At 43.7% G+C, this 23024-nt stretch overlaps 1 protein-coding gene across 1 annotated transcript; it reads left to right on the top strand.

The window, feature by feature from the left end:
* Positions 1-3476: 3476 nt before the first annotated feature.
* Positions 3477-15446, top strand: SDR39U1 (short chain dehydrogenase/reductase family 39U member 1). The gene is made up of 6 exons (XM_044288308.1): positions 3477-3629; positions 4910-5016; positions 9699-9781; positions 12872-12993; positions 13082-13237; positions 14700-15446. The coding sequence occupies exons 1-6, from the start codon at positions 3614-3616 to the stop codon at positions 15116-15118; spliced, it is 903 nt and encodes a 300-aa protein (XP_044144243.1). The 5' UTR covers positions 3477-3613; the 3' UTR covers positions 15119-15446.
* Positions 15447-23024: the final 7578 nt, after the last annotated feature.

Genomic DNA, 23024 nt, shown 5'->3' with positions numbered 1-23024 from the left:
CCCCCTCATGGCCCTATGTGTCCTCCACTCATCCCCTATAACAGCGTCCTCCACAGGTCCCCCATAAGCGTCCTCCACAGGTCCCCCATAAGCGTCCTCCACAGGTCCCCCATAAGCTTCCTCCACAGGTCCCCCATAAGCGTCCTCCACAGGTCCCCCATAAGCGTCCTCCACAGGTCCCCCATAAGCGTCCTCCACAGGTCCCCCATAAGCGTCCTCCACAGGTCCCCCATAAGCGTCCTCCACAGGTCCCCCATAAGCGTCCTCCACAGGTCCCCCATAAGCGTCCTCCACAGGTCCCCCATAAGCGTCCTCCACAGGTCCCCCATAAGCGTCCTCCACAGGTCCCCCACAACACAGCGTCCTCCACAGGTCCCCCACAACACAGCATCCTCCACAGGTCCCCCATAAGTGTCCTCCACAGGTCCCCCACAACACAGCGTCCTTCACAGGTCCCCCACAACACAGCGTCCTCCACAGGTCCTCCACAACACAGCGTCCTCCACAGGTCCCCCACAACACAGCGTCCTCCACAGGTCCCCCACAGGTCCCCCATAAGTGTCCTTCACAGGTCCCCCACAACACAGCGTCCTCCACAGGTCCTCCACAACACAGCGTCCTCCACAGGTCCCCCACAACACAGCGTCCTCCACAGGTCCCCCACAACACAGCGTCCTCCACAGGTCCCCCACAACACAGCGTCCTCCACAGGTCCCCCACAACACAGGGTCCTCCACAGGTCCCCCACAACACAGCGTCCTCCACAGGTCCCCCACAACACAGCGTCCTCCACAGGTCCCCCACAACACAGTCATACCCAGCCGCGTCAGCGGCTCATATGGGAAAATCCAAGCAAATAGACCTCTAGCACAATTCCTTTAAAATATCGCATCGCATATCGTTGTCGCAATTTTTAGGGCCCTAATCGCAATCGCACAAAATTCCCATATCGTGCAGCCCTAGTATGGGGGCAGCCACAAGGAGATGTTATACTGTATGGGGGCAGCCACAAGGTGATGTTATACTGTATGGGGGCAGCCACAAGGAGATGTTATACTGTGTAGGGTAGCCACAATGAGACGTTATACTGTATGGGGGCAGCCACAAGGTGACGGTATACTATGTAGGGCAGCCACAAGGAGACGTTATACTGTATGGTGGCGGCCACAAGGAGAAGTTATACTGTATGGGGCAGCCCCAAGGAGACGTTATACTGTATGGGGGCAGCCACTAGGGGACATTATACTGTATGGGGGCAGCCACTAGGGGACATTATATTGTATAAGGGACAACAAGGAGACATTATACTGTATGGAGGCACAAGGTGACGTTATACTGTATGGGGGCCACAAGGAGATGTTATACTGTATGGGGGCCACAAGGAGACGTTATACTGTATGGGGGCCACAAGGAGACGTTATACTGTATGAACAAGTTTTGACCTCCTCAGTATAATAACATCATGTTGCTCATGTATGGAGGACTCATTATTCCCTAATGCTTGCTATTATAGATCAGTATGCAGACTGCAGCTTGCAGGCAGGAAGGAGGGAAGGACCAGGCCGCTATCAGTGATTGATAGTATTCTCTGTGTAAGTGTGTATACATAGATAGCTGTCAGTCACTGATAGATGTACACAGGAGGTGTTATCAGTGATTGATAACATTCTCTATGTAACTGTGTATACAGAGCTAGCTGTCAATCACTGATAGTTGTACATGGGGGGGCATTATCAGTGATTGATAGCATTCTCTGTGTAAGTGTGTATACATAGATAGCTGTCAGTCACTGATGATGTACACGCCCCCCCAATACCATCAGCTCCTCCCAGTGCCATCACGCCCCCATGCCATTAGTTACTCCCCCAGTGCTACCATCTCCTGCTCCTAGCTATCAGTCCCCAGCAACAGTGAAATACTTACCTTTCCTGTAGGGGAGTCGATGACACTCCACAGCTCTTCCATCCTCTTCTTCACCGCGATGAACTGGGACTTAACGTCACACAGCGTCAGGTCATAGTGCGCACTTACGTACACTATGTCCTTATGTCCTTACGATGTGTGTACATCAGGATCCAGTACAGAGCTGTGCGGGCCAGCAGGTGACCACGGTGCGTGAGTAATAGCAAAAGCTTCACTCATGTTCCGTGGTCACATGGCACAAACGAATACGCTATGCAAAAAATTTGCATCGAGGATTTTTCTGTGTCGAGATACTCGATTTAATTGGGGAATAGTTGCAGCCCCACTGGGTTGGCGCCGGCCTACGCACACTGCTTGCATTCCGTTATGCATTCTGTCATAGAATTGTGTTATGGTTCGTGGTAATAGAATCCATAACGCAATTCTGCTTTTACCAGTAAACGATTTGCAAACTAATTTCATAAGCGGAAATTCGCTCATCTCTGCTGATGACCTATCCTGAGCGTAGGTCATCCATATCTGTATCTCATAAAACCCCTTTATATTAACAATAATAATATTAATACCAGATAAAAACACCGCCAGACCATGAACACAAATTACCACCACCAAGTGAATGAATACCACCATACTGATCTATATAGAAACCACCGTACCAGCAGCTGTACACATAAATAAGTTACCATAGTACATTATATCCAGGGACAGGCGACATATTCTCTGATTGGACTCATTCACTTCACTTATGGAAGCTCTGCCCAAATTTGCAAGGATTGTTTTTGAAAATTAGGGAGGATCCCTGCATCTACAGAAAGGACAAGAATAGGACATGTATAGTTTGCTGAGTGGACATATGGGTGTTTTTTTTTTTTTTTTTGTGGACCCAGAGAAATCATTGTGTCTGCAAGTAAGGGAAACAAGTGGGCATCCAAGAGCAATACCCAGATTATATTCCTGTCCTAAAAAGGTTATGAGAGAGATAGTCACCCTATATTTCAAGACACTACCATTTCAACACAGTGGAAAAAAAAGCTTACACCCAAGTGAACACACGAGGGCGCTTATGAGCGCCACGGAGGTTACACAACTTTCCGCAGTCTACGTCTATGTGTAGAGTGAAAGCCACATGAGAAGAGTTCGGAAAATGCCTCTCCAGTTTAGCTCAGCGGCGGCCATTTTGCCATGGTTAACTTCGTATTGTCGGACATTTGTTACAACCTTTTCAGCCACTCTATAGCGGAGACAGAGACGTGCATTTCTGTAGCAGCTCTAGTGATCACATAACGTGCTAAATAAGGATAGTGTCCTAAACTCCATGCGCCTTAAGGACTTTTTGACATCACGGGGTCACGTGACATCCTAAACTCACCACGTGAATCACTGTAAACACCATCAATAGGATTAGTTCTTATTATTTGTATATATCACTAATGTCTATTACCAGAGCCCATGGCATGTCCGTTTCCTGCATGGAGTTTAGCCGCTAACGTAGATATTAGCCTGCCGCTTCAAACCCACGTGACTTTAGCGTGTCACGTGCCCCCGTGGCGGCACAAGGTCCTTGCCGCGCATGGTATTTAGCCATGACTGTTGTATAACTGTAGTATTTAGCTTTTACCATTGTATAACCAGTGTGTGAGCTGCTCTCGTGTGCTGGGTAGACGGCAGCGCCGCAGTTCTGTGTACAGCTATGAGGGTTCTTATCGGTGAGGTGGCTCACTTATTACATTTATAAGTTACTGGTCACTGGTGTTCTAATGTGGAGATATACATATACACACAGACACACACACACGTGGGTTTCAGAGGTTAACCCCTTAAGTACAGGTGATTTATTTGTTTTTGCATTTTCATGTCTCTTCACAGAGCCATAACTTTTTTATTTTTCCATTCTCTAGATCAGTATGATTACAAAGGCACCACATTTGTATCCTTTATTTTTATTTTTTATACTTTTTAATATATATTTTTTTAATTACAGGTGAAGGAGGTTAATTAAAATAATGTTATTAATCTTTTTTTTTGTTTTTGTTTTTAAATCTTCTTTTTTTTGTACCCCTCTATGAGGCTACAAGTTTGATTTCATGGAACTACAGTATAAGTTCCATTGGCGGTTATCCTATGGTGGCACATTAGAACAAAGGACCAGCTTCCCCGATTGCTGCACGGGGGAGCCAGTCCTAATCTGGAAGTTCGTGCTTCCGGGTTTTTCGCCATTTAGATGCCACGGTCGTGCTTGAGGGATGTCGGTTGTTCGTTCTAATATGCTGGGTCTCTTTGCCAGCAGGTGACAGGCCAACATAGGATATCTGCAAAATCAACTTATAGTGTCATTAAATGGAAAATATAGTATACGTTGTGATCAAATGAGTACTGTATTTTGTAGCCTCCTATAGGGGCTATAAAAAAAAAAAGTTTAAAAATATTTTAATATAAATAAATAAATAAATATATATATATATATATATATATTTATAAAAAAAAAACTAGAAAAATTTAAATAGGGAATAAAAACGAAAACATAAAAACCTCCAGAATCCAGAAAGGAGTTAAAGGGTTTGTACCATCTCAGACTTTGAGGACATATCACCCTCCGGGACTTTGTTGGATCCATTCTAAGTATAGCAATATACCCCCAGAGTCTGAGATGGTACAACCCCCTTTAAGATGGAAATATTAAAAAAAAGTACTAAGCTATAAAATACAGGGATTACAGTCCTTGAAAAGTGAGAACAAAATGTATTTAGCAGTGTTTTGTCTGGCAGAATGCCGGTATTTATGCCAGAAACCAATCGGACCCCCTTTATACGGAAAAGGATTCGTTGGGCATCTGGCATATGCCGGATTTGGCAGTTCCTGTTTCTATGGCGGAACAGAATACCGGAATTAAAAACGTTAATGTGAACCTAGCTTAATATGGTGCGTCTTGGTGGAGGATTTTTTCAATCACTTGTATGCTAATAACAATGCCGCTTTATCGTTGTAGGAGGAGGCAGTGGGTTTATTGGTCAGTCATTGTCGCAGTTATTGAAAAGCAGAGGGCACCAAGTCACTATTATATCCCGCCAACCTGGGCAGGAGAGGATCACATGGGTAAGGAACCTGGAAGTGTGGTTTACTCAACAAGTAACATGGAAACCAGAAGCAAACTAAAAATCGTAGGAAATGTAAAGACTTGTTTATCAGGATCCATTCTAGTAGATGGAGAACATGGCAGGCCCAGTACTGCCTCTGGACCTACTACTAAGATAAATGTACCAAAAGCTGGTGTACATGCCCTGCGCCACATTTATTATGTGTTTAGCCACTTTTTCCACCTCACTTGACAAGACATATCTTAAAAGAGCAAATCAAGCTCAGCTGATAGTTGGTGTCACGTTACTGTCCAGTGTGGAAAACGGGCTCCTGTGGGAGCGTGATTTCCCAATATTGACACTGCTCCTTTCCCAGGACGCACGGTTTTATATTGATTTATAATGCTGCGTGTCTCTGCCTCTTTCCACAGAATTATACTAATATATTGCCGTCAGTATATTTCAGTAATGGCGTTTGGAGCAGTGTTCATGACGGGAGCCTGTTTTCCACACTGGAATTGTCCAAAGGTGTCTAATGATCCACCACATCTACCATCCAACCTGAGACCCTGTGTCTAAGCTTACAGTGTCTCCCCCATTGTGTCTGATCACACGGTATATACAAGTTACAGTGCAACCTTATTTTCAAAAGATATCAGTTATACTGTTTAAAGGGGAGTTGACTGAGATGTGTAGTTCTGGCGCTCTTCGTCACGACGGAGTTACACCCCCAACATCATGAAGAGGTGAGCACATAATGGGAAGTGTAGGCACTGCTTAATACTGAGCGTTACCTACCAGGTCATGTCACCTGTCGTCGCAATTCATGCGATTCTCATCTTCTTTGTGTGGTGCCAAATTAATTATAAGTATGTATGTATGTATGTATCATACTGCTTTACTAATGAGCCCGGAACACAAGTTGGTTTCTTGAATGCATCTTCTCCCCCCCCCCCCCCAAGCCATGGTAGAAGAGAGCTTTATTCACGTTACATTGACTTGAATAGCAGACATGACATCACAAAAGGGGTGTTCCTTGCTTCAGTTCAGACCCTGAGATCTCTTATGAGAGTGCTTCTAGTAATGATTTTCATTTGTTTCTGGAGTTATTAGGGTGCTCCATCCTCAATGTCAAAAAGAGCCATAGGTCTGAGAACATGCCAGTTTGTGGTCCCAGGAGCTGTGGAGATTCTATAGTGAAATAAGTGGCAGCAGCATTACAGATATCTCAGAGTGATCTCTCTGGGTTTTTACAATAGGACCTCTGCCAATCAATGTTTCTTATAGAACAAAGCCAAAGGAAAATCATTGAATCAGTGGAATTGTTCTATGTGCACATATGGGGGTAGAAGGGTACATCTGATTTGTTAATGAAGCTAGACAAAACAAAATAAATGTAAGACTATCAAAAAAAGGGGACTTTTTAGGGTCCATTCACACGTCCGTTGTTTCTTTCCTGATCTGTTCCTTTTTTTGCGGAACAGATCTGGACCCATTCATTTTCAATGGGTCCTGATTTTTTTTTCAGGACCCATTGAAAATGAATGGGTCCAGATCTGTTCCGCAAAAAAAGGAACAGATCAGGAAAGAAACAACGGACGTGTGAATGGACCCTTAAAGGGATTATCGAGGCAACATTGGGTGTGGAGAGAGACACAAATGCATGCTGGATGGTTGGGTCGCTGATGCCCAGCAAGTATGACAAACACATTGTCCACGTAATGTCCAGGCCTACACCAGACCACCCAGATAATTAAGCTTTTGGGGATGTTGGAGAGAGCCCTAGGCTATAATCCCTAATACTAGGCCCTGAGCCCAGGGGCGACTCCTGATGGTGGAGGCCCCCTGTCCTCGAACCTAACTGGACACTCCTGATGTGCCCTAACAAGTAAGGTGGTTGAGAGTCAGGATTAAATGTGGCGGGCTGGTGTAGGCGTGGACAAAGAGGATCAATAACACGCAATGCACAGTGTATACAGCCCTGTTGATACAAATGACCAGCAGGTACACGGTGCAGTAAACTACACTACAATTACATAAAGACACCAAATGAATGATAATCAATAATGTCACAGATCTAGTCTGTGTAAAGCCCCGACGCGTTTCCCCCCACCGTGTGGGATCATCAGGGGGTGGATACATATAAGATAAATCATCAATAAGGATAATAAGGAAAAAACCATGTCAGACGGGTGGAGACCCAAACAATGTTGGCATCCCTATAATATAGCCGTCTAGCAGGCGGTGTCAAACGACATACATAGTTAAAAAAGGAAATTGGACCAGATAGTATTCCTGGGAGGTCTAGAGGGATAGACACAGTATCAAATGTCTTGATATAACGGGCATGTGCAACTCACATATGGCCATCAAAAATGGATGTCTGTAGAGAGAAAGATAATACACGCTATATATATGCGTTCAAGTGTACACAAGTTACACACCCACTATTGTGAGACGCCTCCACCGACACCTATCAGATTATAGGAGATCACTCACTAGAGTAAGGCAACATATAGAGCGCATACGTGATCGTGGTTGATGCCAAGAGGTACAGATGGCACTCTTCTAAATAGTGGTGCTCTAGACAACAGGTTGTATTAATGTTGTCCACAGTCTGTTTAACTCACATCCAGTATGATGGGATACTAGAGAAATAGTAATAGATGAGATCACAGCGGAATATCCAGTACCCATGTAAAGTAACAACAGATAAACTAGTTACCTTTAAAGGTGATCTGGATAGTGTAGTCCGGCCCCTCAGGATCTGGCCGTCCACTAGTTGAAGTACATTATGATGATGAGTCCCTCAGATCCTATAAAGCCTCCCAGGGTCCACTCAAGCAGTGGACCCTGGGAGGCTTTATAGGATCTGAGGGACTCATCATCATAATGTACTTCAACTAGTGGACGGCCAGATCCTGAGGGGCCGGACTACACTATCCAGATCACCTTTAAAGGTAACTAGTTTATCTGTTGTTACTTTACATGGGTACTGAATATTCCGCTGTGATCTCATCTATTACTATTTCTCTAGTATCCCATCATACTGGATGTGAGTTAAACAGACTGTGGACAACATTAATACAACCTGTTGTCTAGAGCACCACTATTTAGAAGACTGCCATCTGTACCTCTTGGCATCAACCACGATCACGTATGCGCTCTATATGTTGCCTTACTCTAGTGAGTGATCTCCTATAATCTGATAGGTGTCGGTGGAGGCGTCTCACAATAGTGGGTGTGTAACTTGTGTACACTTGAACGCATATATATAGCGTGTATTATCTTTCTCTCTACAGACATCCATTTTTGATGGCCATATGTGAGTTGCACATGCCCGTTATATCAAGACGTTTGATACTGTGTCTATCCCTCTAGACCTCCCAGGAATACTATCTGGTCCAATTTCCTTTTTTAACTATGTATGTCGTTTGACACCGCCTGCTAGACGGCTATATTATAGGGATGCCAACATTGTTTGGGTCTCCACCCGTCTGACATGGTTTTTTCCTTATTATCCTTATTGATGATTTATCTTATATGTATCCACCCCCTGATGATCCCACACGGTGGGGGAAACGCGTCGGGGCTTTACACAGACTAGATCTGTGACATTATTGATTATCATTCATTTGGTGTCTTTATGTAATTGTAGTGTAGTTTACTGCACCGTGTACCTGCTGGTTATTTGTATCAACAGGGCTGTATACACTGTGCATTGCGTGTTATTGATCCTCTTTGTCCACGCCTACACCAGCCCGCCACATTTAATCCTGACTCTCAACCACCTTACTTGTTAGGGCACATCAGGAGTGTCCAGTTAGGTTCGAGGACAGGGGGCCTCCACCATCAGGAGTCGCCCCTGGGCTCAGGGCCTAGTATTAGGGATTATAGCCTAGGGCTCTCTCCAACATCCCCAAAAGCTTAATTATCTGGGTGGTCTGGTGTAGGCCTGGACATTACGTGGACAATGTGTTTGTCATAAGTAATATTAAACTTTAATCATTTATATTTTTGTTAGGGTTAGGCTGTAGCTGGACTTGACTAATTTTGAATACTTAACCCATCACTATAATACTTATCTCATTTTGCAGGATGTTTTTTTGCCCAGCAAGTATCCTGCACAAGCCCTATTAATTAGCACAGAACCCTCGCATGATACTTGCTGGGCAACACACAGTTGCTTCGGGACCTCTGGTTCACCTGGCATGAGGTTGTCCCCCTCTCTACTTTAATGCTTCCTGTGAAAAGAATACAGTAGTTCTTTTCTACCTCCAGAGGCTGTGTAATCCCGTATACAGTGTATTTTAACATTAGAAAGTTGCATACCTTTTTATTATACAATGATTAAGCTTTAGGCTAGGGCTACATGGCGACAAAGTTGAGAAACATTTCATGTAATGTAATTCAGTGGAGTCCCATCCAAATCAGATTTGTTTTTTCTCAACTGTCACATCGCAGTATATTATATGTCACATTGCGACACCATTGAAATACATTACATGTTGTACTAAAAATGTCGCCTTGTAGCTGTACCCATTTTGCCATGAGACTTGCTGTCGCTGTGTAGCTTGTATACAAGAACTAAACAGAAAAAACGCATGCAGAGTCGTAAAGCAACACGTTCTTCCTCGTACCGGACGGCATGAATTTATATATGCTCCATTTTTGAACTTTTCTTCTTTTTTTGTCTAATAGACAGATGTCTCCAAAAAGGGTTTGCCACCATGTGATGCAGTTGTGAACTTGGCAGGAGAGAATGTACTGAACCCCCTGAAGAGGTGAGACATCAAGCAGAGGGATACTCGTTTTGCCATCATTAATACTTTATGATTCTAAATGTAACCTTGGTTCGTTTCTGATTAAGATATTTTGTTGTTGTTGATAAAATGATTGTATCCCATGTATATGACAAAATATAGCATATGATTCTGATCCAGATTAAAGGGGTGGGTTACACAGTCAAACCTGTACCTTTTTAAGTATCCATAATTCAGGTCAGTCTAATATTTTGTCCCTGGTGTCAGACTGCAGCTGGTGTAATAGCCACTCTGTTGGTTTTGGGTGAGACCCTCTTTTGTTGTTTCTTTTTCCTTTAAAGGGGTTGGCCCGTTCCACACATTGGTGGCATATGGCTAGCATATTCTACCAATATCACTTTGGTGTGGGTCCTACCTCTCGGACTCACACCTACCTCTAGAACAAAGCCTTCAAAGTGAACAAGGGTGCACCCACGCTAGTGCAGCCACTGTGCGCTTGTGCAGTGCCCTCTCCATTCACTTCTGTGGGAGTTCTGGAAATAGCCAAGCACTCTCGCTTGGCTCTTTTCAGAACGCCCATAGAAGTAAAAGGAGAACATACTGCGCATGCACAGTGCTTTCAGTTTTGCTTTGGGGGCCCTGTTCTAGAGATGGGTGTGGGTCTCGGAGGCGAGACATGTCTGACATTAGTGGAATATCCTAGCGGTAAGTCAGCCTTGTGTGAGATGGGACAACCTCTTTAAGGGTAATCTTATAAAGTGATAGCCTATCCCGACCATATGCCTCCAAACTATGATCAGTGATCCCACCGATCCTGTGAATGGAGGGGACATAGCACTGGCTTAGCGCTGTGTCCACTTCTTCGTTTTCGATGCTCAGTGGTGCTCCTAGCTACTTTGCTTTGCAGGAATCTGCAGCCAATCACATTCACTTGGAGCCGCACTACCATTCATAGAGGATAACTTGGGCACCACTGTGCAGGTAAAAGTAAAAAAGTGCAAAGGAGATGCAGCACTACATCCACTTTGTTCTCCGGATCGCTGGGTGTTTCAGAGGTTGGACCCCCTCTAGTCATAAACTGATGGCATATCTTATGAACAGGTTACTCCTTTAGGCTACTTTCACACTTGTGTTCGGTGCGGATTCGTCTGGTATCTGCACAGATGGATCCGCACCTATAATGCAAACGATGGGATCTGTTCAGAACGGATCCGTCTGCATTCTATTTCAGAAAAATGTCTAAGTCTAATTGTTAGTCAGATGGATCCGTCCTGATTTTACATTGAAAGTCAATGGGGGACAGATCTGTTTGAAATTGCACCATATTGTGTCAACATCAAATGGATCCGTCCCCATTGACTTACATTGTAAGTCAGGACAGTTCCGTTTGGCTCCGCACGGCCAGGCGGACACCCGAACGCTGCAAGCAGCGTTTGGGTGTCCGCCTCCTGAGCGGAATGGAGGTGGAACGGAGCCAAACTGATGCATTCTGAACGGATCTGCATCCATTCAGAATGCATTGGGGATGTACGGATCCGTTTGGGGACGCTTGTGAGAGCCCTCAAACGGATCTCACAAGCTGAACCCCAAACGCAAGTGTGAAAGTAGCCTTAGAAGATAGGAAAAACCCTCTGAATCTTATATGTGCTTTCCAAGCTGAAAAGTTGGTGTCTTGTTAATCCCTTTTGAAACTTTTCTTTTTTTTTTTTTTTTTTTTTTTTTTATAACCACCTCTTCTATGATAATATATTTTTCCCCAGTAACCAAGATCACAAAAAAAAACAAAATGGGAAGCAATATATGAGCACTTCATGTTTTCACATCCTCATTCTCCAAGTGGAAACTGCTGGTCATTATTCCTAAGATATCTGATCATTGACATGACAATGCAGTATAATAGATGTCGTCCTATGTGGAGTAGAAGCTGCAGCCTATGGTGACATGTAAACTTACCTTCATCATATCATGCTGCGAACTTATCTGGAATATTACATACTGCTGGATGTTTCAGGTCTTCCTTTTTTTTTTACCCAATTGTACATTTACCTGAAAAACGTCAGAACTTCCCTTTATAAAGTATTCTTGTTTTCTTTATGATGGAACCTATAGGCTCCAGTCTTCTAGCTTTATTGCCATATGGCTACAGTAGAGTCCAAGCGATGCCCTAAGCCATGAAGGTTTACAGAAGTGGGTTCTGGAGAAATATTTCTCCTTGGTCTCATTACAGTCAGACATTTTCATAGGGGTGGGCGATATGGCCTAAAATCTATATTGCGATATATATCGCGATATATTGTTTTCTATATTTGGGGGGGGGGGGGGGCGTGTTTCAATATTTTTTTTTTTTTTTTTTTTACTTTTTATTTAATAACTATTAGCCTCCTTAAGGGCTAGAACCCTTGTCATATTCACCCTAATAGAGCTCTATCAGGGTAAATAGGACTTTACACTCTCCCTGCTGCCCTGTGCATAGTACACACAACAGCAGGGAGCTGAGTCCCCTCCCCTAAACAGTGCCATCCACAGAACCCCCTCCCCTAAACAGTGCCATCCACAGAACCCCCTCCCCTAATCAGTGCCATCCACAGATCCCCCTCCCCTAAACAGTGCCATCCACAGATCCCCCTCCCCCTTCCTTGTTCTCTGAGCTGGGCTCAATTTCTATTGATGGCAATTCAGAAAGGATGGGAGGACGGAACTTCTGAACTGAAGTAGGAATTCAGACTGCCTTATTGCAGACACGATAGTTGTGTTGCTAATTCCAGTATTGAGACACGCTCTCCGCATCTTTTGCGGCCCTGTTGAAATTAATAGGTCCACACCCTTTTTACAAAATTGCTGAACGGATGCGGACCCATTCATATAGTCGTCTGAATGAGCCCTAAGGGTACATTGACGCAACCGTAATTCTGGGTCCCCATCCGTTCCTTTTGCGGAACAGACGAGGACCCATTCATTTTAATGGGGCCACAAAAGATGCGGACAGCACACAGTGTGCTGTCCGCATGCGTAGTTCGGTTATGCAGCCATGCAATTGCGGACAAGACATAGGCATTTTCTATATAGCACCAGCTAGTGTTTGAGAAATAAAATCCTTGTCTTGTGTGCTAGATGGACCGAGCAGTTCAAACAGGAAGTCATTGACAGCAGGATTGAGACTACGCGCACTGTTACTCAAGCTATTAGCCAGTCTCCGAGCCCTCCACACACTTGGGTGGTAGCCACCGGAGTGGGTAAGCTTAAATGAGGCATTTTACCACTATGAACATTTTTCCACCTGAGAGCTATCCTGTCCTCATATCTGCCCCTTTGCCCTCCAAGGATATTATCCACCCAGTCAGACCCAGCAGTATACTGAAGACAGTCCTGGTGGCAATGCAGACTTTTTGTCTCGCCTTGTGAGAGACTGGGAGAGTGCAGCAGAGCTGCCTGGTACTGAGGGCAATCCAGTCACCCAGCTGGTTAAAGTACGAACAGGTAAGCAGAACTTCTTCTTAATTGATATCCGGTTATGGTTTGGAGCTCCGTTAGTTTATTATGGGCTTACACAACGTCCGTGTAGGATTTTTATAGACATTGAGACTTTTTTTTTTTTTTTTAAAGAAGGCAGTATATGGCAGGCATAGCAGAGTGAGTTTTGAATACTTTTGTACATTATCTAGAATGGAATTTAGTTAAGATGTTATGGATTTTTATTTAGTCCACATTCATTTGAGAAGTACCAGGCACATTGAGGTTGATGTATTGGACTTTCTGCTTGTGAAATTCTTAGGGTGCGTTCACATCACCGTTTAGCTTTCTGTTCTTCTGATCCATCAGAAGAGAGAGAGAAGCAAAAAAACGGATCCTGTTGCATCAGTTATGCATAGGATCCTGTTTTTTTTTTGTTTTTTTCCTTCTCTCTCTTCTGAAGGATCAGAAGAACGGAAAGCTAAACGATGATATAAATGCACCCTTAGGCCCCTTGCAGACGAGCGTGTCCGGATTAGGTCCAGGTGCGTTGTGTCTGCGATTAGGGAAAATCGTCCAAGTAGGTACCCAATTGCAGTTAGTTTTGACTGTGATTGCGTTCCGATGTTTAGTTTTTATTGCGCGGGTGCAATGCGTTTTGCACGCGCGTGATAAAAAACTGACTGTGGTACCCAGACCCGAACCTAGACTTCTTCACTGAAGTTTGGGTTTGGTCTGTAGATTTTATTATTTTCCCTTATAACATGGTTATAATGGAAAATAATCGCATTCTTAATAAAGACTGCTTAGTAAAATGTAGATTGAGGTGTTAAAAAACAAAAAATTAACTTGCCTCATCCTGTTTGCGCGGCCGGCATCTTCTTATTTCTTCTTTCAGGACCTGCCAAAGGACCTTTGATGACCTAATCGCGCTCACCACGTGGCAGGTCCTGAAAGAAGAAGAAAAAAGATGATGCCAGCTGCACAAACAGGATGAGGTGAGTTAATTTTTTATTTTTATTTTTTAACCCCTAAAGCCACATTTTTAGTAAGCATTCTGTATTCAGAATGCTATTATTTTCCTTTATAACCATGTTATAAGGGAAAATAATACAGTGAATTGACTTTTATCAATTTACTAACATCATCTCCTAGCGACCATGCGTGAAAAAAAATCGCATTGCATCCGCACTTGCTTGCGATTTTCATGCAGACACATTCATTTCTATGGGGCCTGCGCGTGAAAAACGTAGAATATAGAACATGCTGCGATTTTTATTTATTTATTTATTTTTTCACACAACGCACAAGTGATGCGTGAAAATCACGCTCATCTGAACAGCCCAATTGAAGTGAATGGGTCCGGATTCAGTGCGGGCGCAATGCGCTCACCTCACGCGTTGCACCCGCACGAAATTCTCGCCCGTGTGAAAGGGGCCTTACTTTACAATGATTTGTAACTTAATTAACCCTTTCCTCTGTCTGTTAGGTGTAGTTTTGGGTCGAAATGGTGGTGCTCTTCCTACAATGCTGTGGCCCTTCCGGTTGTGTCTTGGTGGTGTACTTGGTTCTGGAAAGCAGCCATTTCCTTGGATTCACATTGAAGATCTCTGCAGACTCTTATGTCACACTATTGAGCAGGAAGGAAAAGCTGGTGGTATATTGAATGCAGTATCACCCTCTTCAGTTGCAGACACCAATGCTGACTTCACAGGGGCCCTAAGCAAGGCACTGGGACGTCCTGCCTTCTTATTCACTCCAGGCTTTGCTGTTCAGTTACTGTTTGGGAGTGACAGAGCTCCAATGCTTCTGGAGGGTCAGCGAGTAGTCCCAAAAAGGACCCTGCAAAGTGGATTTTCCTTTCTATATCCAGACCTGGACTCTGCACTTGCTCAACTTTTGAGCTAAATCACAATAAAAAAATGACTTAAACATTGATCTATACTTTTATTGGCTTAGGCATCTCATATATTTATCAAGTCTCAGTATGAATTACATGCACTGTCAATTTTTATTGTGGAGATACCCAAGCGCTTTACTTGACTGTCTCCATCAGTCCCTTAGACATTGAATGGAGTGAGACGTGTGACCGTTCTATTCAAATGCCTCTAGAAAAGGGGCCTCGGGACCTCTATTTTAGTGATTGGTCAGGTTCCCAGCAGTCCGACCCTCACCTATCGTACACTTATCAGTTAACCTGGAGAGACAAATGTTTGTAATAAAAGCCTTGAAGTGATTGAATTGTACGAGTATATATTTTATGAACTGTGCTGAAATAATGAAATATGGAATTTAAAAGGGTTGTCCCATGTCATTAACTAAGTCCCAAGTTATCTAAATCCTCAATATATGCCAGTTAATAATTGGCATGTATTTTCCAAATTGCCTGCTTTACTCGCAGTTTCTAATTTTGAAAACATCCAGCATCAAGCCAGGGCAGTCAATAGCAGGCCGCGACTGAACGAGCCTCCCTAGCGTCACCCTCGATGCTAGGGAGGCTTGTATCTGTCACGGCCTGTGAGGATACCAGGCAAGAGGGGGGGGAGCATTATAGAACTCGGACAATCCCTTTAAGTTTCTTGCCCACATATCATTCAGGAAGTTCAGGCCTGAAGACCAGCTCTTCCCTGATCATTTCCCCAATTCTCAGCCTATAAGCTACTGCTTGAAAAGGTAAAGCTGATACAATATTGCTCAATGTTCGGGCAGGACGGGCAGCAGTCATTTGCATCAGCCTATTACACTATGTAAATGAGAGAGGAACGATTGTCACAGCAATTCTTCCACCCAATTCAGTTCTACTGATTATCATCCCTGATTACTTAGGGTAACACATCATGTATGAGAAGGCTTACATCAGGGATGTCAAACTCGTGGCCCTCCAGCTGTTGCAAAACTACAACTCCCATCATGCCTGGGCATACTGCAGCTATTAGGGAATGATGGGAGTTGTAGTTTTGCAACATCTGGAGGGCCATGAGTTGGACATCCATGGCTTACATGGACCAATTATTGAGAATCGGTGTTCCATGGAACGCCTGCTCCCAATAATTTGGCTTTAACTGCTGTAAGAGTAAATACAATTTTCCATTTTTGCGTTTTCGTTTTTCGCTCCCTGTCTTCCCAGAGCCATAGGTAGCCATATGAGGGCTTGTTTTTTGAGGGACAAGTTGTACTTTCTAATGCCACCATTTAATAATGCATAGGATGTAGTGGGAAAAAAATCCTAATGGGGCGGAATTGGGGGGGGGGGGGGACTAAATCCTGCCTTTTTTTTTTTTTTATATGGCATTCACTGTGCGGTAAAACTGACTAGTGCTATTCATTCTCCAGGTGAGTATGAATCCGGCGATACCAGATATGTATATTTAATTTTTATTTTTGTATTTTGATACAAAAAAATAAATAAAGCTTGAAAAAAATCTTTTTTTTGTCATCATCATCTGACCTCCTATAACTTTTTTGTAATTGTGTGTATGGAGCTGTGTAAGGGCTCATTTTTTTGCAGGGTGATCTGTATTTGGCATTGCTATTATTCTGGGGTGTGTACAACTTTTTGATCACTTTTTATTAAATTTTTTGTGGGAGGTGAAGCGACCAAAAAACAGCAAACCACCATTTTGATACTTTCTTCATTTTGCTTTTTTCTGTATGGAATAGATGTTTTGATAGTATGGGTGTTTTTGCACGCGGCGGAATATCCATGAGGTATGTTTTTTTTTTTTTTCATTTTGGGGAAAGGGGGTGATTAGAATTTTTATATGTATATATGTGTGTGTATATATATATATATATTATATATATATTTTTTTTTTTTAACACCGTTTTTTAGCTTCCATAGGGAACTATAACAAGCAATCATTGAATTACTACAACAGGCAGGGACTCCATAGAAGCTACTATGCAGCAGCCTCCTGTCATTGTGAATGATGGGGGCTGCTGCATACATGCTCCAGCTCCTCCAATGGCCACACAGGGGAGCCAGAGTATACCTGGAAGTGTACCCTTCCGGGTTTTCACGTGCTCAGATTTCGTGGTCACGTTTGATCTTGGCACCTGAGAGGTTAAATGTTGCAGACGTTATCCATGAGTTCCTGCTATATGAAACGGAACAGAGTGGGCGCCATCTCCAAAGACTCAACATGTGACATAATAGTATGTTACATGTCGGGAAGGGGTTAAAAGAGCATGAGATGCCAATATAAGTCTGCAACTGTTCAAATCATTGGTTTGATCAGTATGGAACAAAACACCTTGAAAGCATAATCTAATGGATATACAGACAATATCCTGGTAGTTTTAAGTAAAACATAATGCATCAAAAAGTAGTTGTTGGAATAAAATGAAACTTTCTGTATGTGAATGTAATGATGTATGTAAGTAATTGTACCATTAGAGAGAGCGGATACGTTTATTAGGTAAAACTGTACAATTGAAAGGAGTCTCTAGTAGGGTTGTTTCAGGTATCAAATTTTCGATACCCATTCAATACTTTTGTCCGGTATCGACCTCTATACCGGGACCAGATAATGCGCAGTCTAGTATCACAGAGCATGGAGCGTGCTGCTATTAGTGCGCACCATGTTTCCTCAGCAGCACAGGGGAGAAGTAGTCACTCTCTCCCTCCCTCCCCTGTGCCACCACTGCCACCAATGGGGAGAGAGAGGAGCGGGCGCAGTGCGCCATCAATGAAAGTTAACGTTTAATTCAAATACAGGAGGCTGGGTGCAGAATCACATAGCCGGCGCTCCACCTCTATGAAAGGTAGCTGCGATCAGTGGCAGTTAACCCCGGGGGTTATAACTGCTGCTGATAGCAGCTTCCTGTCATAGAGGCTGCGTGACGGCTATGTGTTTCTGCTTCCTGCACCCAGCCTCCTGTGGTAAACTTTAATTATCATTGATGGCGCAGTGCGCCCTCCTCCCCAGTATTAAAATCATTGGTGGCACAGTGCCCCCCCCCCCCCCCCAGCCCCGCACCCCAGTATTAAAATCATTGGTGGCAGCGGCCACAGGGTCCCCTCTCCCCTCCTCCTTATTGGTGGCAGTGGCAGCTTCTGATCGGAGCCCCAGCTGTGTAATCCTGGGGCTCGGTTCGGTTGCCATGGCAGCCAGGACGCTACTGAAGCCCTGGCTGCCATGGTAAGCTCCCTGCTGCTGTGTGCACTATGCAGCAGGGAGAGTGTAAAGTCCTGTTCACCCTTATAGAGCCATATTAGGGTGAATAGGACAAGGGATCAAAAGATCCCAGGTTCTAGCCGCTAGGGGGGAAATAGTTATTAAATACACAGTTAAAAAAAAAAAAAAATATTAAGCATAAATCACCCCTTTCCCAATTTTACATATAAAATATATAAACAATAAATAAACGTATTATATATTGCCACATCCGAAAAGTCCAAACTATTAAAATATTTAAAAAATCTATGCGTTGAACGCCTTGTTTCCCCCAAAAAATAGGATAGGACTGTTCGTTTATGGGCCGGATGTTCCATAAAATGCGGAATGCATGCAGCTTTTTTGTGTGTTTTTTTTTTTTTTGGCATGGTATCGAGTATCGCAATACTTTTTTATGGTATCGAAACCGAATCAAAATTTTGGTATCGAAACAACCCTAGTCTCTAGTACTCTTTTGGGTTCCTATAGCCTGGATGAGATATGGCTGGGCATGGAGGCATACAAGTTCTGTATGGTATCCTGAGGCACATTTGCCCACAGATGTTGCAGCTGGGCCTGTAGATTCTGCACACTTGTAAGTTGCTGAAGCTGGTGTCCCAGGTGGTCCCATACAGTGCCTTGAAAAAATATTCATACCCCTTGATCTTTTCCATATTTTTAGACGTTAAAAACACCCACAAACTTAGATGTAGACAAAGTAGCAAGTATGTGTGAAGTGAAATAAAATATGTAGTTTTCAAATTTTTTAATAAAAAAAAAAAAATCTGAAAAGTGTGGAGTGCATTTGTATTTAGCCTCCTGTACTCTGATACCCCTAAAAAAAAAAAAATCCAATGTGACTAACTGCCTTCAGAAGTCACCTAATTTGTAAATAGAGTCCACCTGTGTGTAATGTATTTTCAGTATAACTACAGTTGTTCTGTGAAGTCCTCACAGGTTTGTTAGTGAACATTGGTGATCAAACAGCATCATGAAAACCAAGGAACACACCAGACCGGTTAGAGATAAAGTTGTAGAGAAGTGTAAAGCAAGGTTACAGAGCACTGTTCAATCCATCATTCAAAAATGGAATACGTATGGCACAACTGCAATCCTACCAAGAGATGGCCGTCCACCTAAACTGACAGCCCAGGCAAAGAGAGCACTAATTAGAGAAGCAGCCAAGAGGCCCATGGTCGCTCAGGATGAGTTGCACAGATCCGCAGCTCAGGTAGGAGAATTTGTCCACTAAAGAAATTAGTTGTGTACTTCACAATGCTGGCATTTATGGAAGAGTGGCAAGCCATAAGAAGTCCTGTTGCCGATTAACACAAGCCATGTAGGAGACATAGCAAACATGTGAAAGAAGGTGCTCTGGTCAGATGAGGCCAAAGTTAAACTTTTTAGCCTAAATGCAAAACGGTATGTGTGGGGGGGGGGGGAACTAACACTGCACATCACTCTGAATGCACCATCATGAAACGTGGTAGCTGCATCATGCTGTGGGGATGCTTTTCTTCAGCAGGGACAGGAAAGCTGGTCAGAGTTGATGGGAAGAAGGATGGAGCTAAATACAGGGCAATCCTGGAAAAAAACCTGGTATAGGTTGCAAAAGACTTGAGACTGGGGTGGAGGTACACCTTCCACCAGGCATACGACCATAACCATACAGCCAGAGCTACAATGGAATTGTTTAGAATGGCATGCTCAACCTGCGGCGCTCCAGCTGTTGTAAAACTCCCACAATTCCCTGCTGTAGGCTGATAGCTGTAGGTTGTTCAGGCATGCTGGGAGTTGTAGTTTTGCAACAGCTAGAGGGGCGCAGGTTGAGCACCCCTGATTTAGATCAAAGCATATGCATGTGTTAGAATGGACCAGTCAAAGTCCAGACATAAATTCCATTGAGAATTTGTGTCAAGCCTTGAAAATTGCTGTTCACAGACGCTCTCCATCCAATCTGACCGCAAGCTATTTTCCAAAGAAGAATGGGAAAAAATGTGAGCCTCTAAATGTGCAAAGCTGATAATACCCCAAAAGACTTGCAGCAAAAGGTGGTCCTACAAAGTATTGATTCAAGGTGGCTTAATGCACACCACACTTTCCACTTTTTTTATTTATTAAAAAATTTGAAAACCATGTATCATTTTCTTTTCACTACACACATACTTGCTACTTTGTGTTGATCTATTACAGAAAATCCCAATGAATACATCCAAGTTTGTGGGTGTAATAAGAAACAAATGTGAAAAAGTTCAAGGGGGGTATGAATACTTTTTCAAGGCAATGTAAATATTTGACCAATGATAAATCTGGAGACTGGGCTGGCCAAAGAAAAGTGTGGACAAGTATTATTCTGCTGAAAAATTTGTGTTGGAAGCCCTGCGATGCGAGGCAACACGTGGCTGCAGGATGTCCTGTGTATATCACTACTATGGGTGACCGTCCTGTCATATGCGATGGCTCCCCAGATCAAACCATCAGTTAGGGCAGTGTGTCACTCCACAACAAAGGCAGGACTGAAGTGTTCACTATAACTCTAAGGCCTCCATACTCAAATGGGATCCATTATAGAAGTTGGATTTGATGCTAAAGGCGATACAATTCCAGTATGTAGCAGGTTTTTTGTTCACAACATTACTGCAAACAAAGGTGACAGTGGCAGGCTGTGAATAGCAGAAAATGTTATGGGCGCTGTGACACCAAGTTTCTTTCTTAATGCCTGGTAATGGTCTTGGCAGAGACAGGGGTCCACCTGTGTGCCACTGGAGCCAAAACTGTGGGAGCTGCTCATGCTTTTTAGTGGATCAAACAATCCTCTCCAGTGGTGGTCTGTTAGGGCTGCCCGGAGAATGTTCACCATGTGTGTGTGCCCTCACGTAACCAATGCTCCACACACATTTAACCAGCTAGGTCAGAACAGCCTAGATGGCAGTTTGTCAAAACTACTATTCTGCTTTTCTCAGTCAAATAATGTATCCCCTCTCAAAGTCTTTTGACTGAGCAACACGTCTTTGACCCTAAGTTCACACTTGCGCGTTTTACAGCGCGTTCGAACGCGCTGAAAAACGCCCGACGCATAAACAAGTTCTTGATCTTCTTTGGGGCGTTTTGTCGCGCGTTCCCGTACATAGACTTTCGGGAACGCGCGACAATGGGCGTTCGCTTGTCTCTGTATGCGCGATTGCAAACGGACTCGCAGTGTGATCAAAAAGTTGTACACACCCCAGAATAATAGCAATGCCAAATACAGATCACCCTGCAAAAAAATGAGCCCTTACACAGCTCCATACACACAATTACAAAAAAGTTATAGGAGGTCAGATGATGATGACGGAAAAAAGATTTTTTCAAGCTTTATTAATTTTTTTGTATCAAAATACAAAAAAAAAATAAACTATACATATCTGGTATCGCCGGATTCATACTCACCTGGAGAATGAATAGCACTAGTCAGTTTTACCGCACAGTGAATGCTATATAAAAAAAAAAAATGGCAGGATTTAGTTTTTTCCCCCCCCAATTCCGCCCCATTAGGAATTTTTTTTCCCACTACATCCTATGCATTATTAAATGGTGGCATTAGAAAGTACAACTTGTCCCTCAAAAAACAAGCCCTCATATGGCTACCTATGGCTCTGGGAAGACAGGGAGCGAAAAACGAAAACGCAAAAATGGAAAATTGTATTTACTCTTACAGCAGTTAAAGCCAAATTATTGGGAGCAGGCGTTCCATGGAACACCGATTCTCAATAATTGGTCCATGTAAGCCTTCTCATACATGATGTGTTACCCTAAGTAATCAGGGATGATAATCAGTAGAACTGAATTGGGTGGAAGAATTGCTGTGACAATCGTTCCTCTCTCATTTACATAGCAGAAAATGTTATGGGCGCTGTGACACCAAGTTTCTTTCTTAATGCCTGGTAATGGTCTTGGCAGAGACAGGGGTCCACCTGTGTGCCACTGGAGCCAAAACTGTGGGAGCTGCTCATGCTTTTTAGTGGATCAAACAATCCTCTCCAGTGGTGGTCTGTTAGGGCTGCCCGGAGGATGTTCACCATGTGTGTGTGCCCTCACGTAACCAATGCTCCACACACATTTAACCGTTCGAACGCGCTGTAAAACTCATAACCGATGCAAACCAATGCTTCCCTATGGGACTGGTTCACATTTTCGCGTTTTACAGCGCGTTCGAACGCGCTGAAAAACGCCCGACGCATAAACAAGTTCTTGAGCTTCTTTGGGGCGTTTTGTCGCGCGTTCCCGTACATAGACTTTCGGGAACGTGCGACAATGGGCGTTCGCTTGTCTCTGTATGCGCGATTGCAAACGCCCGTACAATTGCGCATACAGAGCGCTCCTTTCAGAACGCTCAGGTGTGAACCCAGGGTGAGTGTGTTGTGGAGGCATGTCTAGCAGTCAATGATCTCTCACCAAGAGGTACACTGCCCAAAAGTAGCCTCTGAGAGCCTTTTTATAGGGCAGTGGGGGAAGCATGTTTACATTCTCCTGTGGCAAAACCCAGTGTCTCATCAGACCATGCCTGCATGAGATATGTTTTGCGGGAATTCAATATTTCAATCTGGGTGCATTTAAAAAAAATAAATGTGTGTAATCAAAGAAAGAAGCTTCTGTCTCCTTTTATCAGGCTCCTCTCC

The sequence above is a fragment of the Bufo gargarizans genome, chromosome 1 (genome assembly GCF_014858855.1).
Source record: "Bufo gargarizans isolate SCDJY-AF-19 chromosome 1, ASM1485885v1, whole genome shotgun sequence".
NCBI classification, from domain to species: domain Eukaryota; kingdom Metazoa; phylum Chordata; class Amphibia; order Anura; family Bufonidae; genus Bufo; species Bufo gargarizans.
Note: the sequence above shows the minus strand (reverse complement) of the source record. Positions and strands in the feature narration are given on the sequence as shown.